The following is a 25,002-nucleotide window of genomic DNA, read 5'->3' as shown; positions in this document are numbered from 1 at the left end:
AGATGTTTAAATAACTATTTATTCCTGCAAATATGAGACTTTTATTTAAAAAGGGTGTATGTGTATACTATTTTGATATGTCCCACTGTTAAGAGCTTCATTTTGTTTATAGGAGACCCCACAATATTTTTTAAGTGGGCTATTATTTTATTTTATTAAGCTAACACATTATCATTGCATTCTTATTAGTTCACATGCATGCAATCGTTATAATACAAATTCACTGGTGTAATGAGTTTTGTAGGCTGCCCGTGTTCATAATCTTTTTCTTCATGCAGTTCATGCTGCCAGGAGGTGCCTTTGAGTAGATCTAGGGGAGGAGTCAAATGTTTGACTCCTCCCCAGGTTGGTTACCGCCCCGATTTGCTGCCTCTGGTCATGTGAGCTTCACCTTGGTCACATGACCTAAACTGGAACAATGTTGTGGATGAGCCAGTTGAGCAGAGCATTTCCGACTTGTCTCTGTGCCGGTTTTTTTGTTTTCGAGGATATACTTTAACTGACCATCTGCACTTTAATTTTAGTTCTCTGTCAGAATACAGAAGAAGGTTTTAGAGACTAACATGGAGACAGGAAGCCGCTGGCTCGCTGCACTGTGGATACTTTTCTTTGCTGTGTTGAGTCCATGTGTTGGTTCCTCCAGCCCTCAACAGGTACAGTCGACTGAACACTTCCAATACCCTGCTGTAGGAACACATTTGAGTTGTTGAGGCTGGCAAATGTGTTCATTCAGCTTGATTTATTTGACTTAGTTTATGTGTTGTGGCTCTATATTTCTTTCATTTTTGCAGCCTATGCTAAGGTGACCAGATTTCTGAAACAAAATCCGGGGACATTTTTGTAAAAATCTCCATAACATGTTTTGTTTTTAAGTTTGAAAAACTAAAACGGGGACACTGCCCTTACCGTTCATAAAGCAGTTTCTCACCATATTTCTCCTAAATTGCAAAGGAATTGATTATCAATGAGTTTTTTGTTTTGTTTTGCTCTGATGACAAAGTAGCTGAGGTTTTAGAACATCCATAAAATCAGCTGTAGGCCTCACACAGGTATCAGCCAGACAGGGTTCACCCAAATGAAGGCGTACTCCTTACACCATATGATTTTCACAAGATTTGAGGAAGACTTTTAAATGGAAAATGCCACAAAGGAGCAAACAGCTACAACCTGGCATGATAGATTTCCTCTTGTTGTACAATATTAATGTCTTATTGTGAATGGTCCCTAACTCTAAATAAATAAAGGCAGCCAGCCTGAGAGTGATAGTCATCACTGACACTGACAGGCTTGCAGAAGTACGTAATAGTTTTTAATACGTTTTCAGTGGTTTTATTTAATGACACGTTGCCAGCTACCTCTAAGGAGCTAGAGTGACACTGAAATGTCATAATAATAAAACTGTGTGCCATAGAGTTACTAAACAGTTGTTTGTAGCATCGCTGCTAATAATGTTAGCAATAGCTGTGACAGACAAACAGATCTGTTTTATCAGGCACCTTGTAAAATACACATACATTAAACGTGAAATAATATTTAACATAGATGATTAAACGGTAACACTTACAAGAACACCTGTGTGTACTGTGCTGGCTGAATGAATGCATTGAATGCCATGAAAGAATCGCGTACTAGGCTACTAGCTACGTGAAGCTGGCAGCTGCCTCTGGCCAGGGTTGCGCCCCGGAAGAGAAATGTTCTACCGCGCAGCTATTCCACCACTCAGATGACCAGAAAGACGGGCATTCTTGGCACTTGTTCTGGCTGGCTTTAGCCTGTGCGAGTAGGGTGCGTGTGCTCATGTAGCTATAAAGTTTACAAATATAAAGTAGGACAGAATGAAGAAACTGAATTAAGGTAACTACAAATTGCACTTAAGTACAGTACTTGACTGAATGAGGACGAAGATGTTACATTCCACCACATTATTTAGTAAGAATAGAAGCTCTTGTTGTTTGAGATAAATACATAAGACGTTTCCTGAAGTGAAAGTATGATGATCACCTGCTTTTGTCACCTGACACCTCACCTGCATTGTCAGGTAGTTTTGTCACTGGTTTGGCAGCTGATTTGTTTTAACCCATTCCCTTAGTCAGCCTCTCTTCATTTCCTGCTAACTCTTCTTTGCTGTCCAGATTGACCCTCTGATGTATGAAGAGCAGCTGCTGTGGGTGAGCGGGGCCCAGGGGGAAGTGAACACCTACAGGATCCCGCTGATCACCTTCACATCCAAAGGAAGCCTACTGGCCTTCACTGAGGCCAGGAAGGGGTCGGCCTCCGACCTAGGAGCAAAGTTTATTGCACTGCGGCGGTCAACAGACAAAGGCAAGGAAGACCAAAACAGTCATGCAAAACAATAAACACATCCAAAACACACAGCCTGTAGACACACACACACACACACACACACACACACACACACACACACACACACACACACACACACACACACACACACACACACGTACATACTATGAACATTTGTAGAAGTAATACAACTTGAATGTATTACATTACACATACAGGAGCTACATGGTCCCCGACCTCCTTTATAGTCGATGACGGTTTGAAGCCAGATGGGCTGAATCTGGGCTCGGTGCTTGTAGACGACGAAGTGGGCTCTGTGATTCTGGTCTACGCAATCTGCTTCCATGAATACCAATGCAAACCTTCCAGCACCATGATGGTGGAGAGCCTGGATGACGGCCTCAGCTGGAGTTCCCCCAAAAACCTGTCGGTTCAGCTGGGAGTGAAAGCCTTTGCTCCCGGGCCGGGCTTTGGGATCCAGGTAACAAAACTAAACCATTTCATGTGAGAAGCTGTGGCTGAGCTGTTTTGTAGTTGTAAAGTTAGTTAAAATGTTAAAAATAGTATCCATGTACAGTGACTTGTGTGGAAACTTCTGAAGCAATGGAGACGAAACTCAGAGAGACAGTGGAGAGCAGGAACTTGATGGCAAAACACTGTTGGGTTTATTCGGAGTTACGGCCAGAGAATTGACAAGACCTTTACTGTAGACACGAGTTGCCACAGCAGTTGCCAAACCAATTCTGAAGATCTCAGGGATAGAGAGAGGTTTTAACTAGTTCCAAATGGATAATCAACATTCTCAGAGAAGCAGACTAAACAAATTTGGACAATATGTTTAACTTAAACTGTCATCTAGGTCATAAATAAGGTGTTTACCGGAGCATAGTGGGCCAGATAAGCTGGCGCTAGCTGTCCCTAAACAATAAAGCCAATCTTAGGTCAGCATGAGCTTGTACCCACTGTGGGAACAACAAGGTTTCGAAAGCCCAGGCTGCCCTTCCTTAATGAAGATAACAGCACCTGCAAGGCCGTAGAGCCAGGTCGAAGGAGGACAGAGAGAAGAGATGTAAATGAGCTAAAGATTTACAAGTTTACACAAAATATTCCCTAACAACGTGAAAATGAATTTCCCCCTGGGGACAATACATCTGTTCTTATCTAAATGTCACATTTGCTTTATTGCGGTTATAAGCCAATGACAGGTTAGCCATTGAAGTCACGTGTGAGTTGTGATTGCAAGTGTTAAAGTTTGATTTTAAATGCAGGAATCTTTGTAAGTTTCAATTCAGTTAATTAGGTCAAAAGAAAGTGTACTCCCAGCAGCGATATTATAAACCTTTGTCACAACTTAGTGATTGACTCTGATTCTCAAATGAATTCATAAGGTACTTTAACTTCAGGAAAAGAAGAAGTGTTTTTTGCATACTCAATAAACTACATACCTAAATCCAAATTAGGAAGTGAAAAATACATTTTGTTCTAGGTTCACATCTTGTTTTGTAAAACTGGTCAGTATATAAAGGTTAAAGTCTCATTACATATAAAATGTTTGCAGAAACACAGTTCATTATTTGACTGGAAGGTTTTTGTAATTGTGTAAATGAGTTGTTTATCCTTCGCTACAGCCTTTGCTGAGCATCTATTCTATATAGCTTTTATGAACCTATTTTAGGCCACTAACCCTTGGAATTAGACAGATTGCAACAGGTCAGGCACTGTAAATAATTAGAATGTTTTCATTTATTTAATATTCCTTCCCTTGTAGCAGGCACATTAGTATGCTACCCATTCTTTGAGTCCGCATTTTTTTTGTCTCTTTCCACTGCAGAAGCGCTTTAACCCAGCTAAGGGAAGGTTGGTGGTGTGTGGTCATGGGACATTGGCGGGAGACGGAGTTTTTTGCATCTTGAGTGATGACCACGGACGTACCTGGACCCATGGCGGTGAACTGAAAAGCATCCCTTACAACCAGCAAAAGAAAGCACTGGACTTCAACCCTGACGAGTGTCAGGTAAATTTGCTGCAGCATGTCAATTAAAACTAAATTGTATGTAGGGAAAGAGAGTTTGAGTGTGAGACAAGATTATCATATATGTATAATTAACCTGATAACAATGGTTGAAAATACAATATCACGATTTCTCCAAATACATCCACACATAAACATATTGACCTTTTAAAAATGTAATTACTTTATATCGCCAGTCATGAGTATGTTTTTATATTAACAACTAATCATATATATTATGTAATGTGAAACTGACAGAGAATTATCACACAACTTTGCTGCCCTGTTTCAGCTTTGACATTCAGATTTACTTTATAAGTCTCAGTGGTCCTAAACCCAATTTCTAGCAGCTGTTGGCAGGCATTTATAAGTATTAAAAATATGACAAGATGTATGCTGCCTTTGCAGCCAAAATTAGAAGTCAATTTTTTAGCCATCAAAGAGGAGTTAAATGAAACAAAGCAAAGATCGAGTGCATATCCTAATCAACACTTGCTTTTTTTCTTAGTGGATTTAAGTCTATTAGTTGATCATAACATAACTCATAAAACACAAAAGAACATTTTAAAAATGGCATATGAAATAATTTGATCTTTGAGCGCAGCGCTCTGTGACAATTTTACGCGACTCCCAGGGAAGCACTTCCACCTAGTGGGGATTCTCCCTCAGAACACAACGGCCATCACAGTGATTTTGCTGGTCATGTGAAAGCAGCTTTAGCCATAACAACTTTTAGAAGGGCTAATAAACTGTCAGCATTTTGTTGAGTTCTTCTGCCTTGTAGTGGCCCAAAAACATTTGTAGCAGTCAAAATGAATGTTAAGTAAAAACTGGCAGTTATGCAAGTCGTCATGTGATGCCCCCATGGCAATAACACCAAGGTTTTATAATTAATCAAACACTAGTTTAGTCATAAAAAAAAGCCAAATTCTGTCTGCTCCTCTGCAGCCGATTGAGTTGACGGATGGCACCATTGTCATCAACGTTCGAAACCAGAACAACTACCACTGTCACTGTCGCATAGTGGTACGCAGCCTTGACGGTGGGTTGACTCTGCCCATAGACCATCTGTACTTTGACACTGTGCTGGTGGATCCTGCTGTAGCTGCTGGAGCTCTGCAGAAAGACGGAGTTCTCTACTTCACCAACCCCTCCAATAATCAACACAGTAAGAACAGCTAAGAGTGTTATATTTCTCCTCAGTTTTATCCCTAATACTTAAAGTTGGATGCTAAAGAAGAACTACTGTTTTGTAAATAATCTTACAAATTTCGAGTGTACAAAAGTATTATCAGCATTAGAATTTACTCAATCAAAAGTAAAAGTATATATTGCAGTAGAGTTGAAAGCACAATATCTGCCTCTAAAATATAGTGGCAATAATCATAAGTAAACAGCTGCTGCTTTCCCTAAATGCCCAAAAAAATCCACTCATTTACTTAACTTCAGACAAATCGTCTTTGTTGAAAGAAATCTTCCCTACATGATAATAACTCCTTGCCTTTTCCCCCTCAGGAGTTAACCTGACCTTACGTTGGTCGCTGAGTAATGGACATTCATGGGTAAAAGAAGCTATGCAGATTTGGGCGGGCCCAAGCGGATACTCCTGCATGACATCACTAGACAGCGGCTCTGCAGAGGACCAGAAGTTCATCTATGTCATCTACGAGAAGGGCCATAAGGATTATGACGAGACCGTCTCATTCGTCAAGATCCACCTGTATGGTGGCCGGTAGAGCATGTTGGAGGAAGGTAAGCAAGTAATTCAAATCAAAAGGTAGGATGCTGAAAACTGATTTCTATTGTTTGACTTGTGTTATAATTTCATGTTCTGTTTGTTTCCCAGATTCAAATGTTGGAGTGAAAGGGAAACGGAAAGCTGGTGTTTACTTCCACAAACCTTCTCAGGAAAATCAAAATACTTTTTAAACTCACATTATGATATTGAAAATGGGAATATGAGAGACTGAACACCATGAAACAATGAAAAGTTTGGTTTTTTTAACCTGTGATTGTGTACAAATGAAATTTTCTGCATATTTTAACTTTTTTTTCTCTAAGATTTCTAGAATTAATAAAGCCGCCAGTCTCATGCTTAGACTTCATGTGTAATGGATTGTATGTCCATTTTTTTGGGTGTGGGTTTTGTCCAAAAAAAACCGATTTCTGTACAGCTACAATCCTGTTGAGTTGCCTGTATCTACACAAAGCATGCACATCAAGGTATAATTAAATGTTCAAGATTAGTTTCCAAGCAACATAAATTAAACTGTTTTGAAGGGGACGGCAACATGTCGTTATTAAACTAAATGATGACACTAAATATATCAAACCACAGTCTTTCATGAAGAAAAATACTAAGGGCATCAATCGCAAATTTATCTTACAAACTGTCTGATTTCACTGTATGTTTGACGGTAGTGTGAAAAGAATCCTATTTCCCGAGATAATATAAGATACTTAAATCTCTTTTATGGGTCTGTGCTTGTAAATATAATTGTTTCCTTAATGTAATGACAGTGCGGCATTAATATGGTGACTGGAATGGGTTCTACCATTATAAATACAGAAAATGTGTAAAATATTTTTTTTTATGCCTTTTGTCATGAGAATGCACTTGTATGGTATTTCCTATGGGGTTGTTGAAGTATTTTAAAGTAAAACAACAGTTATAATGAGGTATGAAGGATTGAATGTATGTGTGAAAATGAGAGAACATCATGTTACCAAAGTATCCTCTTTTGGACTAAACTCCACTCAACTCAGATTTAGATATTTAATTACCAAATAAAATGTCAAACTTTTCCCTTTTATTAAAGCATTTCACACAGGGTAACAGTACATTGATTTCATGCAAGACATTATCTGATCTGTGCTATCTGAGGAATAAATGTGTTTTGCAACGCTGAGCAGATTTCCATTGTCACGCATGATTTAGCAAGGCAACACTGACCTGAATTCACAAAAAATATTCCATCAAAGACAGCTTGGTGCTTTCAATCTTACAGTTACAAATTGTATTTGTACATTTCCCCTCTGTGGGATGAATAAAGGTTTTCTGATTTTGATATGTGACCTTTATTTTTGCATTAGTCAATTAAAGGATAAAGTCATATACATTTACACCTAGTATTGATCATATCATCCGGGTGTCAATATAAACAAAAATAAAAAATCTGGTAAAACTTGCCGTTAGATTAAGATAAATTGTCAAGGATAGCTTGAACACATTTTTTATGACATCCGAAATATGGCAGTTTTACAGTTTGTTTTTTTGATGATAACTAATGCTATTAAGCAATTAAAAGCCCTTCCAACATGATATAGGATAGACACAGTTCACCTGCAATTTGTGCCAGTATGGTTTTTGTAAGGATAATTTAATCAGAGGTGGCAGAAGTACTCAGATTGTGTACTTAAGTAAAAGTAGAATAACCAAAGTGTAGGAAAACTGTTACAAGTAAAGGTCCTGTATTCAAAATATTCCTCAAGTAAAAGTACACACGTATTGGTATCTATGTACTTGAAGTACCAAAGGCAAAAATACTCATTTTGCAGATGTATTATCTTTTGGTTATAATTATTGATGTGTTTATCAAGCTGGTACTGTCAAGTTGTTTTAAAGTATTTTTTAAGTGTTGATCCTGTTTTTAATTATTATTCTATATCTGCAAGGTAACTAAAGGTACTACATGAATGCAGTGGAGTAAAAGTACAATATTTACCTCTGAATTGTAGTGGACTAGAAGTACTAAGTAGCATAACATTGAAATGCTCAAGTAAAGTACTTGAGTCAATGTGCCTAGTTAAACATATATTATTTTTTATTGAGAAAGGGTCATGTATGGACTTTTTTTCTGGCGGAATCCATTTTTTAAAAATAATGTGCAATGCTAACAATGTTTGATTGGGGAGTAATCCAAAAATATTCAGATAAAATGCAATTACAAAGATTGAAGTGTAACCTGTATTCAGTAACTCACTTTATTTCAAAGTAATCTGACCAACCCTCTATATATGAAAATCCCTAATTGTGACAGTTAAAATAAAGTTGATAAATTACATTTCAAAATGATAACTAGATACCTTTATTTGAATAAATACTCCATCCACACTTAGAATGATTACATTAACGTTTATTCTAAAGCGTCTTTTCCTAACTGTCCCAAACGGCTTCCATCTCACGAAATTACCCAGTAGCCGTTGACGGCTCTTTAGGTGACGGATCGAGTCCAGTATTACAATTTTCTTTTCCCCCTTTTCATTTATTTTTTGGGCCAAAAAAAGAGAAAAGGAGTGCAAGTAAGCCGCCGAACACTTTCTTTGTCTGTATGGTACAACTGATGTCTTTATTGGTACGATCTACTGAAAAAACCGTATGTGTTTGACTATGCAGGAGGATAACGTTGCTTAGCTAGCTTGGTCACTTGCTAGAAAGCTACGCAATAGCATTAGCTAACCTCATTCTGCGATACAACCTCGAGACAAGTCGGGACAAGACCAGGTCAGTGGCCGGAAAATGTTGCATGTTTTAATGCAAACACCGATTAGATACATTATTGTTAGCAGAAATCATTCCCATTAGCCTTGGACATAGGTTTTTTCTAACCTGAGGATGTTTTGTAGAGGTGCAGTCTTATTTTTTTGTGTCTTGGTTGTTGTTGCTCGTTAGCCTAGCTTGGCTAAGTGTTTAGCGTTTGTCATAGCAAAGGAGTGAGTTTAGTAGTTGCGTGAACCTGGATATTTATATTAATTTTCTGGTCAAGCTGGTTTCTGAGATAGCTCGTTGTTGAAATAATCTAAAATGTATGTTTTGCTATGGATCCACTGCGTAGCTAATGTTAGCGGATACACGTTAGTTCAGGATGCTTGCTAAAACAATTTCAGTCTGTGATTTACTGGCGTTATTTCATGTTTATTTCCATGGATATATTTCAAAACGATAATGACACATGTTCCCATTTTGCCATTGTCTTAAATATATTAGCTTTATGATGGAAAGTTGGCTCTGTTAAAGCTAAATTATGCTACACAGCCGGTTGTATTAACATTGATATGCACCGGGCCCGTCTACACCGCCATTTTGTTTTGTTCTTTTAATAAAATCTATTTTTTCAGCGTTGTCCTTTGCCTCTTGAAAAAGGTAGATACACATCAACTTCGATGAAAAACCCCAAGCGCAATGTCGGTGTGATTCAAACCTCAACACCTCATAAAGTTGAATAGCTAGAAGCAAAAGTTACCGCAAGGTGTTGAGAAAACATTATGAAACATCAACGCAGTCCCCCTCCCAACGGGAACACCGAGGCCCTGTTAGCACGCTAACATTAGTTAGCACCGCTTTAAAAATACAGTTTTACGTCTGGGGCTTCAGCGGTTCGAGGTTTAAATATCTTTTGGCAAGGGCGTTTACTAACCGGCTGATTTTGCCATAATATGTCCGTGTTTGTGGTTAGCTCTAACTTTGCTAGGCCTCTTTGTGGTAAACGTTGCTGCAGTTATGGTTTATTACCAGTGTTGGCCCCCGTTAATCCCCATACAGCATGTAGTTGACCAGCCATCCCACGACCTAATTTTCTAATCTCATCTGACTATTGAGGCACCGTGCAGTCCTGCTGCCGGTAGGCACTCGGTTGTTTTTGTGTCTAGTATTTTGTGTGTGTGTGTGTGTGTGTGTATTGCAGACATCGTGCAGTTTGTCATTAGGGGGACTGTCGGTGCGCAGTAAAAGGCTTTACGTTCGCTGTTTTAGCATTGTTTATAAATCTGGTTCCATATTCATATACCCTGATTCAATTTGTTAATTTGACTGAACATATACACACCAATGTTGTTCATCATATAGCTGTTGATATGTAGGCTACGTTGTTGCAGCCATCTTTTGAGGTAGAGTTGATGTTCTGGTTAACTGATGCTGTCATGATTTAGGATTCACATACTATTTTTACTTTTAAACATTTAAATATTGATTGGTTAATTCAGAACACAATATATGTAGCTAAAGGCTTAGTGCACCTTTACCATTGTTTTTTTCTGGTCATGATACATGGGTTAGTCCCATCATTTCACCATATCATTGAAAGCCAGTGAACAAAATTGTTATATTTGTACTTATTAAACAAGGTCAAATGATAATACAAACACCCAGGTATACTAAGAGATTAACATTAATACATATTTTTGTTCCATTTAGGTCAAAAGTTAGCAAAATATGCATAGATACCTCCATGCATATATACTTTTATCTATAAATATCTACACAAAAACATACATTATATACATGGGCACACTTTACATACAAATATTCACATACTCGTTCCAATTACGTTTTGCTTTTTAGAAATGTAATCCCAACTTTAATTGGCTTTTGTCGAATGCCAATGATATTTTGCTCAATAGCCTGTTCCCAGACTCAAACTAAATTACTAATGTTATTTGTAGAATAATCTGATCAGCATCATCTGTTCTCAGTCATTTTTGCTAAAGGGAGTAGGATGAAGTGGGTTCAGTTGTTTAACCTGTTTGATACAGCCAAATCACTCTGAATTGGACAGATGTCAGTGCTGTGTGTTTTATTGATGTGCAGTAAAATTAGTTCAAGCTAAAGGCCTGGCAGTTGCCATGGAGCCAAGAGATGGCATAGAAGAATATGATTTATAATGTGTTGCCATAGAGACCATGGCTCAGCTTTTCCCTCTCTTTTGTACAGTGTGATAGTACTTGTGATAAGGTGTGTAGTCATGCACTGTTCTAGTTCTGTTCTCATTGAACTGCACTAGATATATAATGTGATTTAAGAAATATACCTTTATATCTTCAGGCAAGCACACGTGATACAAATGTGGTGCAATAGAATTGAGCATTTATTATTTATGTTGTATATACCTATATCATCATTTAAATCTGAGTTGTGCTGAAAACTGAAATGTCTTAACCAAACTGGTAAATGTAAATGATGAATGCTGGCATTAAAAGGTGTGTTTTGTATTTTAAAAAATTGCACAGCGGTTAACAATACTGTTCTGTGGTTTTATTGACTACCTTTGTGATTCACAGGGTGCAAAATGTAAAAATATTGCTTTGTGGATGGGTAATTAGTTGAATTGTTGGCAGTATTCTTGTCAGAGGATAACAATATGTCAAAAAAACCTTAGAAATATGTGTGTGGATTGGTATTTAGTCTTTAACAGCTGGCACTAGAACTGGGTGATATGGAAAGATAGTCAAATACACATTTTCTTAAAGATCTTGAAACAGAGTTGTAGGATTGACTTGACCTGGATGTTTTGATTTGTGAAGCCTTTTTTTGTTTTGCTTGTCATTGAATGCATGCTTGTATAATCAGCATTTTTACTCTCACTTTCTATGAGTACCTGGATTCAAATCTCTGTCTTTGCCCTTCTTCTCTTCCCCAGTCTCAGGGCTCACCATACTCAATGAGCGGACAGCGCAATGTCAGAGCGCTCTGGGCAAACTGCAAAGGGGAAGGAAGGCAAAACCAAGTATGCGTCTCTCAACCTGTTTGATACATACAAAGGAAAGAGCCTTGAAACACAAAAGCCTGTTGGTGAGTATCTTTGGCTCTGTCATGTTCAAACTTTCATTGTCACACCACACATGTACTGTAATAGATGCCAACCTGTCTTTCTACGCTGGGTATTAGTTTGCAATATCACTTTCCTCTCAGGATCTTTTTACATTCTGCCACTTTAGTTTTATTTTGCCCCTAAAGATATGTGACTTGTTTTGTAATGAATCAGATCTGGGCTTAAAAGACAGATCCGCTGCGCACAGTTGGATTCACCCGTTGGCTGTGATTAAAAGTGCCTCGTTGTGTTGTGTTTAAAGAGCTGCAACTTTGATGCATTATCCTATTGTCTCCCTAATAGCTCTTGTGCTGATTTTCAATACAGAGAGTGAATGATGTGCTCCATCTCTCAAATGCCTGCCAACCTGGTTTTGCTGATGCTGTTAATATTATTCAGCGATCAAGGATATTTACTACCCTTGTATTTTAAAGCCTCTACACTAATCTCAGAGAGAGAAAAAACATTGTCTTCTAAAATGTTTTTCTTATCTTTAGTGATATAAAAATGGTGTATAAAGGGTCTGGAGGGTGACTGGCTCACAAGCCTTAACATGTCAGCGGAGCCTGGGGGCCTCTGGGCCTGACCTGAGACAGAGGCTTACTTGTGGACGCTGTTTGACTTCTGTGCCGAGTCCCCAGTCGATGTTTTATTCAGAAGCTCCCTACTAGATCTAAGCAGCTGTCTTTCTACAGACTTCCTCCTCCTACATAGTGAAGCCATGCACTGCTTTGGTTTCTCTGAGCCCAAAGGAAGGAGACAAACGATGGATTGATATTCGGCACAGCTTCACTTTTCAGACTCTAATGGCATTTCATGCTTCTGTGAGCATCAATATCTTAGTACTTCTTCTCAAACTGTAATTGAAGTGAGTTTGCTGAAGGTTTTTAATGACATCTAAACCCTTTATATAATCCATATTTATCAGAATCACCAGACCGAAACTTCCAAGACTTATTGGGGTTTCACCATCCTAATATTGTGTCCAGCAAACGCCATCCTTGTCATCAGGCCGATCCTTAGACCCAGTAGATATAATTGGTGTCAGGTGTCAGTGGTCCATCTGTGCTAATGATCTCGTCGTCCTCCCCATATCAGTTCCCCCCCGCCATGGCCTGCAGTCTCTTGGTAAAGTTGCCTCCGCACGGCGTATGCCACCACCTGCCAACCTGCCCAGTCTGAAGGCAGAGAACAAAGGCAACGATCCAAACGTCTCGCTCGTTCCCAAAGACGGCTCAGGATGGGCAAGCAAACCGGAACAAGCGGACCCAAAGAGGTATTTAACCCCCCCCCCCCCCAGCAACAAAACATATTTTTCTTTTGCTCATTAAACCACAATTGGTTTGGGGAGAAACGCTTTTAAGGTTTGATTTCTACTAGACCATCCTGTCTAATTCTGTGGTTTGTGACTTTTTTTTTCCTTCTCTCAGTACCGATGCATCGCCAGCACCGCAGCTGGAATTGCAGCAGCCTGTGGCTTCACCGACACCTGCACCGACCCGCCCGAGAACCCCGCCAGCTTCAGAGGTACAGACAGTCCAAGGAAATTAATGCAAAATCATTCGTTTGCATGATAATGTGCGTGGAGAGTTGACATGTATAATATGGTGCTCATTGTTGGTGTGTGTTCCCCCTCAGCCTCTGGCGCCAGCTTCAACCCAGGCCGTAGGGGCAAAGTCTTGGGCACAGGCCAGTGTTACACATGGAACACAAGGGGATGGTGAGTCTTAGTTTTTTGACATCAATAATAAGGAAATTGGAATAAGATTTTTGTAGTCCCTCATTGACCTCTCATCTTTCCACAGGTGGAAAGGCATTAAACCAACAGTCGCCATTCTCTCGCGAGGAATTTCCCACCCTGCAGGCGGCTGGCGACCAGGACAAAGTTGGCAAAGAACAGGGCACTGCAGATCAGTGGTATGGGCCCGGACCAAGCCTCCGCCCCCAGAGTGAGTGCTGCCCGCTAAATATTCAACAATCAATCAACTATTTAATGAAGTCAGGTGGGATTGGAAGACTTTTCTCACAAGAATGGGCAACAAGTTGTTCAGGCGGTCATTGTCAGTGGGGTTGTTTACTATTTAAAAAACTAATTTGGCTTCTATTGTTTTTACAAATGCACCACAAAAGTGTACATAAAGTGTATTTTTATAGTTTACTTTGTCTGGAAAGTATGCGCTTGCCAACACAAAATGTAATTAGGGAATGAGACAACAAATTGCTATGATCCTAGTTGAAATAATGTGTTAACTTTCTCTGACCTTATTTCATTTGGACAAATGAATGATACTGACCACTCTGTCCTCTCCTGTGTTCTCTGTCCTCAGACGTTACAAGTTGGCGGGACGGTGGGGGCCGAGCCATGGCGCCCACCCTGTCTGGGGAGGGGGCAGTGGAGGGTGGCCCTGGTGGGGTTCTGGTGATGGATGGGGTAGCTGGGGTCCCCAATCCGAACTCTCAGTCCCACGGGCCACCTAGGAACCCTCCCGCAGGCAGCCCTGCCTTGCCACTGCCCCAGCCCCCTGTGGGACCTGGGTTCCCCCAATACAGAGGGATCATGCCTCCATTCGTAAGTTTCCTATTGTTTTCATGTTTAACTTCTGGCAGTTCATTTTTTATGTGCTTGCTGTATATATTAAACTCTATAGAGCACTTATCAGCATATCTTAAAAACTTTTGAATCTTAAAATGATCTCTTTTTTGTTTTGTTTTTAGATGTATCCTCCCTACCTGCCCTTTCCAGGTCCTTATGGCCCACAGGGGCCCTACAGGTACCCGGGACCCGGGGAAGGGCCCCCGCCAAGGTATGTGCCATTATTAACTTAATATTGTACCATTTGATGACAGTTTCTTTACCTGGTCTTAAAAAAAATCTAATCCATTATTATTACCTCCCTTTTGGAGAGACACTTTTCCTGAATCAACTTTTCAATTAAAAGAACGTTCTTCCCTCTCTCAGGTTCAGGCAGGCTGGTCCTCAGGGCGGCCCACGGGACGGAGGTGGAGAGGTGGTGAAGCGACCCTCTATCCTAAAGCAGGATGACCTGAAGGAGCTAGATGAGCTGGACCATGACGGAGATGAGGGATGGGCAGGTAAAACAAATGAAAGCTCATTTACAGATGAGAATCTGTAACTACTTTATATGGTTTAAAAAAAAAGTCCTTCCTGGTTGGATAATTATAATTTCACACTGAGAAGGACAACTGACACCTATTAATGACAACAATAAATGCACTGGAAACAGAGATCTAAAGGCATGTGGAATGTAGAAAACTATAGAAATTGACAAAATCTAAACTTTTACACAGATTTTCTTTTGTAATGACTTTGTGTTCATGCAAGAAATCTTAAATTAAATGTGATGCATAAATCAGAACTAAGAAAAAATCTTAAAACTCGCCGCGAGTCACTCGCGAGATGTGAGCTTAGCGCGATTTCGGTTTGAATCGGCGAATTTTGATCACATTCAGCGAAGTTACCGGGGAAAACAGCGGAGGAAAAAATTTGGGTGTCTTTAGGGTGTCTTGCCTAAAAGTAGGGCGTCCAGGCGCCCACCTACCTAAAAGCCTGCATGTAGGTGTATGCATGTGCTGCTAAATGATAAAGGAGGTTTTGACATAGTGGTACCGCATCAGATTGATGCTTTCTACATTTCCATATGTTTCATGCTGAGGTCACTACGATCGCATGGTACAAACAAGATTTCAGTGTCTTTGTGTTGTTTATTTTTGTGTTTTTGCTTTAACAGGGGCTCATGAGGAGATTGATTACTCCGCCAAGTTGAAGTTCAGTGATGATGAAGGAGATGAAGAGGGGGAAGAGGAGAGATCCGAGAGTAAGAATGACTTGCGGTATGTGACCAAGAACAGACAGCATAAGATCAATTTTTAAAAAAATGTTAAAAAAAGGGATTATATTATGAACCTATAATTAGTTTGACAAAACATGTTTCTTGTCCTCAGTGAGCAGCAGAGGTCCCAGGATGCTCCCCCGGCAGCCTCTCGCTCTCGAGCCTCGGACAGCGGTGGAGACACTCGCCGCACCCCCCCCTGTAATGCTGAAAATGGTCTGCAACCACCCTCCAGCAAGCCAGGATGGGCCGAGGAGGGAGGTGCTGGCGTGGGGGGCCAGGGAGCCCCAACAAACTTCCAGGTAGCAACAAACAACAGAAACTATTACTCAAGCAGTGAAAGAAGCGCTGTTCAAGTTAACAGCACAGGTCCATTTGGGCATTCTGTTTGTGGTCAGAGATGTGTTAGTGTATGTTTTTGTCAGTGTAGATTATTGTGGTGGAGCATGGCTAACTGTCTGCCTGTATACAGCGGTGCAGGCCTGGATTGGGTGGTCCCTGGGAGCAGACCTCCCCCCCACCTGGGCCGCTCCTCGGACAAGGGCCTTACTCCTTTTACAGACAGGTAGTCGTCCAGATAGCGCCTCATAGACATATCACTTCTGTCATTAATTCATCCTTGTCCCAGGTCTTATGAATAAGTCATTTTTAGTTTTTCAGTTTGCTTTTTGAGTTTTGTTTTGGTTTATGTAATCATTCTTTAAACATTTTTTCTCAAAAAGATGTTGTGGTGTCATCTAGAGCAGAGGTTTTCAAAAGGTTAGACGGGCCTCTACGGGGCCTTCAGGGAAGGCCCATTGAATAGAAATGATAAAAAATACGCTAGTTAAATTGGATCACATAGAATAGTGGAATTGTGGGTTTAGTTAGAGAGAGACTTTGGGGGATTTTGTTGTTATCTTAACCACTTTCCCACAGTGGCAAAATTGTTCAATATCTATGAGATCAAAAACACAATTATGATCCCATTGGTATCCACGACATGGGAATACTAAGTAAACTAAGGTGGGGGCTGTGGAGGTGCTTTTTTCTCAGCATTGTCTGAATGTAGGCCCACAGTCTCAGACTTTGAAAACCACTGATCTAGAAAGTTATAAAACAGCATAATAAAGCAATCATATTTCCAACTGTTCAGGACCGGGCCCAAAACCAGGGTGCCTCTCAAGGCTCGGGGAAGCCGCTGCCCGCCCAGCATCAGCCAGCACCAGGAGGCCCCTCTCCACCTGCCCAGCCCGGCCTGCTGGCCCCTGGTCCTCAGGACAACGATGAGGATGAGACTTGGCGTCAGCGCAGGAAGCAGTCCTCCACTGAGATCTCTGCTGCGGTAGAGCGAGCCCGACGCCGCCGTGAGGAGGAAGAACGTAGGATGGAGGAGGAGAGACGCGCGGCCTGCGCAGAGAAGCTGAAGAGGCTGGATGAGAAGCAGCAACAGCAGCTGGGCAGCAACACAGACGGTGGTAGCGAATGTAAAAGCCCCAGTCTTGATGGAAACTCTACTGCTGCCACAGGAGGCAGCCCTAGTCCATCTGTTTCAGCCTCTGCATCCTCCCCTAACATCAGCCAGCCCCCATCCCCCTGTGTTGACTCCGAGGAGCCTCCAGTGTTGCTTGTCCAGCCGGGATCCAGTCCTGGAATCATCGACCGTCAGCGAGCCAGCAGCAACAGCAGCTATGACTCCAGTGCAGGTGAGTTTCTTTGTTCTATCATTAGGACCACTTGTATGTGATTCGTCTTTCTTGTCCCGTTATCTTTTCAAATATAGCAGTTTCTATATAAAGCTTCCACTTCTTGATTATGGCCCCTGCCTCAACCCTTCAATCTTCTGTCTTGTTTCAGAAGCGCAACAGTGTCCCCAGCCGGCTGTGTCACAGCCCCTGCAGCCCACACTGGATGTTCCTTTGCCAGGGGAAAACAAGGAAGAGGCCATCAGTGCTCCGCACATTCGTGCTAGTAGTGGAGGTGAAAGAGGAGGCGACCCTGTAAAGATAGAGAATATCGGAGGTCGTCAAGCTGGAGGTCCTCCTGGCCAGGGTTACTCGAAGTACCAGAAGTCTCTTCCACCTCGATTTCAGAGGCAGCAGCAGGTTAGGATCTGTACTTATCTGTTGTCTTAAATGAGTTTGGCTCATTTTACATCTTATTTATACCAACATATAATAACCATAACAGCTACGTCTTTTGCAACAAATGTGGACATGACTTTTTGTAGTTACTTCTGTTCTTAAATATTGATACTATGTTTTGCATTCTATTTCTATCTAGGAGCAGCTCCTGAAGCAGCAGCAGCAGTGGCAGCAACAGCAGCAGCAGCAGCAGCACAGCCAGGCATCACAAAGCCAGCTGTCCCCCCAGCCACAGCCTCAGCAGGGTCCTTCCCCGGGTTCAACACCCCAGCCGGGCCCTGGGCCTAAGCAGGGAGGACCCATGTATCAACCCGGCAACATGGTCCGACCCCCGCCCCTGCCAATGAATTTCGACCCTCGCTGGATGATGATGCCCTACATGGATCCCCGCATGATGCAAGGCCGCCCTCCCCCTATGGACTACTATTCAGCAGGCATGCATCCGTCTGGTGAGTTGATGCTTTAAAGATAAATAACTCCAGTATAATACCAGTAAAGTAATTTAATAATACAAAACTTTCATAAAACAGAACATTTCAACAAGTCCACTATATATATATATATTTTTACAGTTTCTGTTTTAATACTTTCTTTAAAAATAATGATTAACTTCTACAGGGCTTATTGGGCGTGAACGATCTGACTCAGGGGGATCTGGTTCAGACCCCTTTGATAGGCAGCAACAGCATCCCGGGCACCCTCACCGTGGAACCCCCCCTATGGATCCTAAGCTGGCCTGGGGGCAGGAGGTATTCCCTGGTGGAGGGGAGGGCCGTGGACTAACCTCCCCCCTCAGACAGAAGCAGGCATTGGAGGAGGACGATGTGGCCAAAGGGCCCAGGTAAGGATACACCTGTTTTTAAATGTAATGATGCTCAAAGTGTAGAGGATAAAGTTATTTTGCAGTTGAACAGAGCCTTTTAATTAAATGTATTAATTGAGCATTCTTTCGATCTTTGTCAAAGGAGCGACACTCCTCCTCATCGCATTCAAGAGGCTCGATTGGGACCCATCCAGCAGCCCAGCTCCACCTCTGGCACATCCAATCAGACACCACCACCAGTTGGCAATCAAGTTGGGACCCAGGGCCACCACCCTCATCACTACATGAGTGGGCGGGGCAACTACAGCAACTTCCCTGACCAGGGTGCGAGGATGCATCCCCACCAACAACAGAGAGCGGAGAGGGGAAATCAGCAGCACAGCTATACCCATCAGGAAGAAGGACCTCCACGAGGGTCTCAGCAGGGACAGATATGGGGAGCCCCTCACCCTCATTACGATCGCAACGGCCGTACTGACCATCCCCCTATTGAGAGCAGCTCTCATCTCCACCACCATCACAGCCACCACCCTCAGCAGCCTCACTTCCCTCTCCACGGCCATAAGCCAGAGAACAACAGAGAAAGGGTTGTGGAGGCGCCTGCTAAGAAGACAGACTCTTCTCCCCCAATCAACCAACCTTCCCTCTCATCCTCTTGCTCTTCCTCCTCCTCCTCTTCTGTCAGAGAAGATGGGAATGTCAAAGCTGTCCTGCAACATCAGCCGACTCAGAGAGAGAGTGAAGGGCACAGTCATGCTGAAAGAGGCAACAGTGGCAGTAACAGCCATGTGAAACAGGAGAAAACCGGCCCTGCATACACTCCTCATTCCTCCATGACCCCAAGCCCAACCCCCACTCAACATGGCACTCATACTCAGCAGCAGCAGCACCACCACCCTCATGCTAAATCAAACCAAAGAGGGGGGGCGGGAGCACAAGACCGAGACCCAGTGGGGCCCACGACCTGGAAGCAGCAATACTGGTGGGGGGTCCTCTCATGGTAGGAGGGCCAACAATGCAGGAGGTGGGAACCACTCCCGTGGAGGGGAGGACTCCAACGCCCCATTGGACCACAAACCCTCCAACCAGACAGGAGGCAGCAATGCCAACAGGAGGGCCGGCCCCATTAAGAAGCCGGTGCTGAAAGAGATGAAGAGAGACGGAGGGGAAGCTGATGGAGGAGAAAAGGCTATCTTTAGTAAGGATAAAGAGAAGGATAGTAGCCAAACCACCTCGGTGAAGCAGGAAGGCTCCTCCACCTCCCAGAACACATCAGCTCCATCTAAAGACGAGCCAGCTCAGACAGGCAAACCCAGGAATGGAGGAAAAGAACGAGGAGGCGGGGGTGGATCTGGTAGAGGGCCCAAAGATGGAGATGCCATTACTTCAGGATTTCCAGGTTCCTCTTCCAGGAGGGAAAGGGACCGCTCCTTTGAGAGAGGAGGAGGGCCCTCCAACCACCATGGGGTCCCCGGCAAGGGCAGTAGAGTCAGTCGCGGACGAGGGGGAGAGTTCTATGGGCGTGGCCGTGGTTTTCGCGGCACTTACACCGCCGCTGCTGGTCCCACTACCGGCGGGCGGGGCAGAATGGGTGGTAGGAGCAGCAGAGACTACCGTTCATCTGTCGGCAGTGGCCACAACCACGAATCAAAGGGCGAGGGGGCTGGGGGTCGGCACGGTCAGGATCGGTCCCAGCATAACCCGGCCAGAGCCAGGAACCGAAGTGAAACCCGAAGCGAGGGCTCAGAGTACGAGGAAATCCCCAAGAGAAGGAGGGAGAGAGGTTCAGAGACCGGCAGTGAGAGCGGTGCAAGTGACCTCGGTCCCTCTGACAAGGAAGAACACCCGAAACCTAGCACCAAGAATGGCCCTGACAACGCCAATGCCACCGGCAGCGTTAACATGTCGCCTGCACCACCCAGAGGATCCCAGGCCCGGGTGTTTACACCAAGAGGTGTGCCCTCAAGGAGGGGCAGGGGTGGAGGAAGTGGAGGAGGAAATATGTACAGAAGTGGTGGCAATGTTGGAGGCCCACCAGGGGGACACAGGGGTGGACCCGGTGCTGCCTCTCACGGTGGGACCTCCAAGTCATCAGGCTCATCCCGAAAGCAACAAGGCACGCCTCATACCTCTGGACCCAAAGAATCGGGCAGGGGAGGAAATGGAGGAGAGAAGAAAGACAAGATAGCTGAGGCAAGTCAAACTCAAAATCAGGGGTCCAATCCCCCTCAGCCGTCTCTGCTCGCTGCACCTCCTGCCAGTTTATGTTCCACTGAAAATGGAGGAGTTGTGACGCAGCAAGCTTTGACCAATCCTACGCCAAACTCCGGAGGGCCAACCGCTCCTCTTCCCACTAACCGTGGGTTTCCTCCCAGCGGGTTTGAGCGCCCACCCAGACGTCGTCGTCATGGCCGGTCCCAGCACCAGCAGGACAAGCCCCCCCGCTTCCGCAGACTGAAGGAGCGAGAGAATGCGGCACGTATCAACGGAGGAGTAGGGGTCATTGGTGGAGGAAGGCCCTCCTCCCCTTCCCTGAATTCAGTTCAGGACAGTAACGGAGCACCTGTCTCAGCCCCTGTCACGGGTAATGCCCAAAATACTAACCACACCACATTAACAACCAACAATAACAGTGGTGGCGGGCATCTCGGCAATGCAAATAATCACCACCACCATCACCACTACAACCAGGGCAACGCTGGACAGACGCACCCCCAGCACCACCACAGCCATGGAGCAAAGTCCCCCGACTTTACCAACCAGAACTCGGACCAGGCCAATGAGGAATGGGAGACTGCCTCCGAGAGCAGCGACTTCACAGAGTTCAGAGACAGGGAGGGAGGAGGTGGGGGGAAGTCCTATTCTTCTCACCATCCCCACCACATGGGAAGGGGTGGAGGGGGAGGCGGAGGCGTGGTCGATCGCGACATGTCGGGGAAGGAGCCCTCTGCTAATAAAAGGAGCTTTTCAAGCCAGCGTCCAGGTATGGAGCGACAGAACCGAAGGGTCAACCCTGGAGGAGGTGGAGGTGGGGGAGGAGGTGGAGGAGGGGGCGGAGGGGGAGGAAGAGGCCCACGAGGGCCGCCCGGAGGCGGTTCCGGTGGGCCTGGAAATGGAGGAGGCAACCGTGGGGAGAGGCGTGGCAACTGGCCGTCCCCGAAAAATAGGAAGTGATGAAAAACATTTCAGATGAACCCCCCCCACATTAAACACCCCTTCTTACATCCTAATCCCTTTTTGATAATTACTTCATGGCTTATCTGTTGGCTTCCCTCAACATATTAGTGCATTGAACAGTTCATGGAGATGGTATTTACCTTCACTTCACCGCTTCCCCTTAGCATCTACCCACTATCTACCGTCCGTTATTGTAAATTTCTCCGTTTGTTCGGTCTTGCTCTCCGTTCTGTTGTGCTCCCCTACCCCATCCCCCCATGCCTCCCTTATCTTCCCTCAAGAACCTCACCCCAGTTGGTTTTGACAAGCATGTGGTTCTGCAAATGGGAGGTGCACGACGTTTTGACAAAAGACATTCACACAGAGATCCACACACACTCACATATACAAGCACAAATACGACATCTTTACGAACACACGGAGCACATGCAATCATGTGGGTGCAAAAAGAAAAACGTGGGATAAATTGGCAAAAATGGATTGGGCAAATTTTTATATTTATGTACCTGTGTATATTTCTACCACCACACTTTGGCCTTGGGTGGTATTCAGTAGTGCAGTGCTGCATTACTTCCTTCACAAAGGGAAAAAGCTGCAGCTTCATCTTTTAACGTGAACAATTTACCACAAGATGTTTTCTCTTTGTGTCTTTTTTTTGGCCTTGGTGTCAGATGAGTTTCAGGCTCTGGGAAATGTTAGGGGTGTGGGTATTTTCTTCTAAAACGCAGGTCATTAAAATACCTTTTTAATAAGTTCCCCAAATCCCCTTTTTGCTGACTTTTTGGTCTCTTGCAAACTATGTCTCTGATTACTGTGATAAGACCCATCAGTACTACTGCTTAGTGCTCACCTACATTTTGCATTGATCACGTTGATTTGTCTTTAATATCAATGTTTCTGCTGCTTGTTCAGATAGATGGTGTGATTTTGTCCCAACCCCTAAAAGTTGTTGACCTGCTCTGACATTTCATTTGGTAGTGGTTGGTCCTTTTTTGGGGGGGAAATTAAGGCTTTTTAGCCTCATCGTAGCATCCTCCTTAAGTTCTGCATCAGTTTCCCCAAGTTTTATCTCTCATTTGTGAGTTTTGTTTACCCTTTGAAGACTGTATTATTAGCTTAATGGCTTTATTTTAACAACCATTATTTCCTCAGTGACTTCCATTTTTATGGAAACACTTTTTTTTCTCTGAAGATGAAACACCTATCAATCTTGTAAGGGGGAAAACGAGTTAAGTGAAAATGTAGGTCATAGAATAAAGAAAAAAAAGTTTGACTTTCATAAAAGTTGTTTATGCTTCAATAGGTAATTAAATGTATGTTCTAATAAGCACTCCTGTAGTATAACACAAATCCCATTGTTGCTGGTTTTTTTTCCTTTGTATTTTTTTTTTGGGCAAGTTACATGTAATGCATCAGAACAGGTACTCTGTCTGGGCCCAGAGTACAGAGATAAGAATGAATATTGTACTAAAACACCCCCCTCTGTGTGCTCTTGTGGAGACTCCTCACACTGAGAAAGGACTAATACCAAGCGCTCTGAGTCTGACAGTACTTTTCAAGGAGTGTGTTCATGAGCTGTTCCAGTACAACCAGAAGCCCAAACTAATTGATTTCAGGACAGTGCTGCAACAGTGTCCAAGATTTCACCCGCAACAAATAATGCAGACCTGGAGTGTTGTGAAACTATTTGGATTGATGTAGAATTACACATGTAAACATAGTTTGTATCATACTTAAAAAACATGAAATGGCACACAGACGGAATCCAACTCAACTCGATTTATACATTTGCATCAATTCTGTCACTGCTGTAAGTTGGGGTTTGTTTGTTTACTGACAACAGTTTGAAGATGAGATGTTGTGAGTAGGGCATTTGATGATTTGTGTATGTCGTGTGTGCGTGCGTGCTGGTGTGTATGTGTGTGTGGCATGTGTGCGTTTTCCGGTGTTCGCATAATAACACGGGGGAAGGGGTGGGGGACCAGAGGGGTTTAACATGAATGGCAAGCACTTTTCTGCCTTGTTTGCCCACATGTGATTTAACCAACATTAAGACAATTCTACTGTTTCTTAAATACATCCACATGTATACGCTCAGCTGTGTTTACATGTTCAACATCCAAATGAAGAACACGCAGTCGAGAACTTCACCCTTTTTTTTTTGTGTAATTTAATCATACATTCTTATGCAGGCAAGTGAAGTTGGACATATTTTATTTTTCTCACTTCTAAGCATGAACACACACCCATGGGGTGCTTGCCTTGCCTGTTTATACATTAATAGCTGTACACTTAAACACCGGCTCAAAGAGTCCTTCATCCCTCCTTTACTCTTAATGTTGATGTTCGCATTATTTTATGTACCCATGTTAAAAGAAAGCAAAATTAGTGTATTCCAGAAAGAAATTACTCAAAGATTGTACTATGTTTCCAGCATTACCAAGGTACCTGGAGTGGTTCAAACTTTTTTTTTTAGCATTTATGGTTTTATTAATTGAACCGTAATATACACACATGTATGTATATTGGTATGTATCTAAGTTTTGTCTACCCCAACTTACATTCCCACAAACAAATGTTGCCATTTTTAGTTCAAGGGAGCAATGTACAAGCAGAGAAGTGTCTTATTATAATAAAGTTATACAGAGAAGGCAAAGTTAAATAAACTACTTTTGATTTAATGGAAAATGAAATGGCATGTCTCTTTCTTCTTTTAATATTTTAAATTTGATTCAATGTATGTGTGTCAGTGAATCACTATCAAAGCAGTGATAAGTAATGTAAATAGTTAAACATGTGGAAACTTGGAAATAATCTACAATGTGTTGCAAATCTGCTAACACAAATAAGTGATTTTCTTTCTTTTTTTTACATTAAACAATAAATATATCCTATTTAAATGATCCTATACAGAGACTTCTATCATGACACTTTTGGAAACGTGGATATTTTAATAGATGTTTTTACAATCATGTTTTATGGATATAAATATTAAAGTAATAAAATATACACATTGTAGCTTAAGGTTTTTCTATCTTAAATTTGACAGACATCCTATTAGGAAACATGGAGGCTGTTTAAATGATGTGAATTTAGTATCTAACTTATGTTGTTTGATGTTGAAAAT

General features: G+C 42.7%; 2 protein-coding genes across 3 annotated transcripts; both read left to right on the top strand.

Moving 5' to 3' along the window:
- The first annotated feature begins 394 nt into the window (after positions 1-394).
- neu1 (neuraminidase 1) lies at positions 395-7,383 on the top strand. Of its 2 annotated transcripts, none has more exons than XM_063899663.1 (7): positions 395-653; positions 2,133-2,322; positions 2,523-2,785; positions 4,136-4,318; positions 5,264-5,483; positions 5,831-6,067; positions 6,162-7,383. In XM_063899663.1, the coding sequence occupies exons 1-6, from the start codon at positions 564-566 to the stop codon at positions 6,049-6,051; spliced, it is 1,167 nt and encodes a 388-aa protein (XP_063755733.1). In that variant the 5' UTR covers positions 395-563; the 3' UTR covers positions 6,052-6,067; positions 6,162-7,383. The 2 variants fall into 2 exon arrangements, with proteins under 2 accessions (XP_063755733.1, XP_063755734.1); XM_063899664.1 differs by having other exon boundaries at positions 5,831-6,075.
- Positions 7,384-8,642: 1,259 nt separating this feature from the next.
- prrc2a (proline-rich coiled-coil 2A) lies at positions 8,643-24,568 on the top strand. The gene is given in 17 exon segments (XM_063899662.1): positions 8,643-8,819; positions 11,731-11,882; positions 13,000-13,177; positions 13,332-13,428; positions 13,540-13,621; positions 13,707-13,850; positions 14,229-14,470; positions 14,617-14,705; positions 14,861-14,994; positions 15,651-15,753; positions 15,865-16,054; positions 16,888-17,437; positions 17,589-17,836; positions 18,015-18,324; positions 18,494-18,716; positions 18,841-19,618; positions 19,620-24,568. Coding segments are annotated over 16 exon segments (5,736 nt in total). The 5' UTR covers positions 8,643-8,819; positions 11,731-11,767; the 3' UTR covers positions 21,873-24,568.
- The last annotated feature ends 434 nt before the right edge of the window (positions 24,569-25,002 follow it).

The sequence above is a fragment of the Eleginops maclovinus genome, chromosome 13 (genome assembly GCF_036324505.1).
Source record: "Eleginops maclovinus isolate JMC-PN-2008 ecotype Puerto Natales chromosome 13, JC_Emac_rtc_rv5, whole genome shotgun sequence".
NCBI lineage: Eukaryota > Metazoa > Chordata > Actinopteri > Perciformes > Eleginopidae > Eleginops > Eleginops maclovinus.
This window is presented reverse-complemented; position numbering and strand designations above follow the sequence as displayed.

What these genes read in the sequence shown, in the direction of transcription:
- neu1 (XM_063899663.1), top strand. Translation starts at nt 564, where the DNA reads ATGGAGACAGGAAGCCGCTGGCTCGCTGCACTGTGGATACTTTTCTTT. An exon ending in TCAACCCTGACGAGTGTCAG is followed by an intron (nt 4,319 to 5,263) that starts GTAAATTTGCTG and finishes GCTCCTCTGCAG; the next exon opens with CCGATTGAGTTGACGGATGG. An exon ending in CCCCTCCAATAATCAACACA is followed by an intron (nt 5,484 to 5,830) that starts GTAAGAACAGCT and finishes TTTCCCCCTCAG; the next exon opens with GAGTTAACCTGACCTTACGT.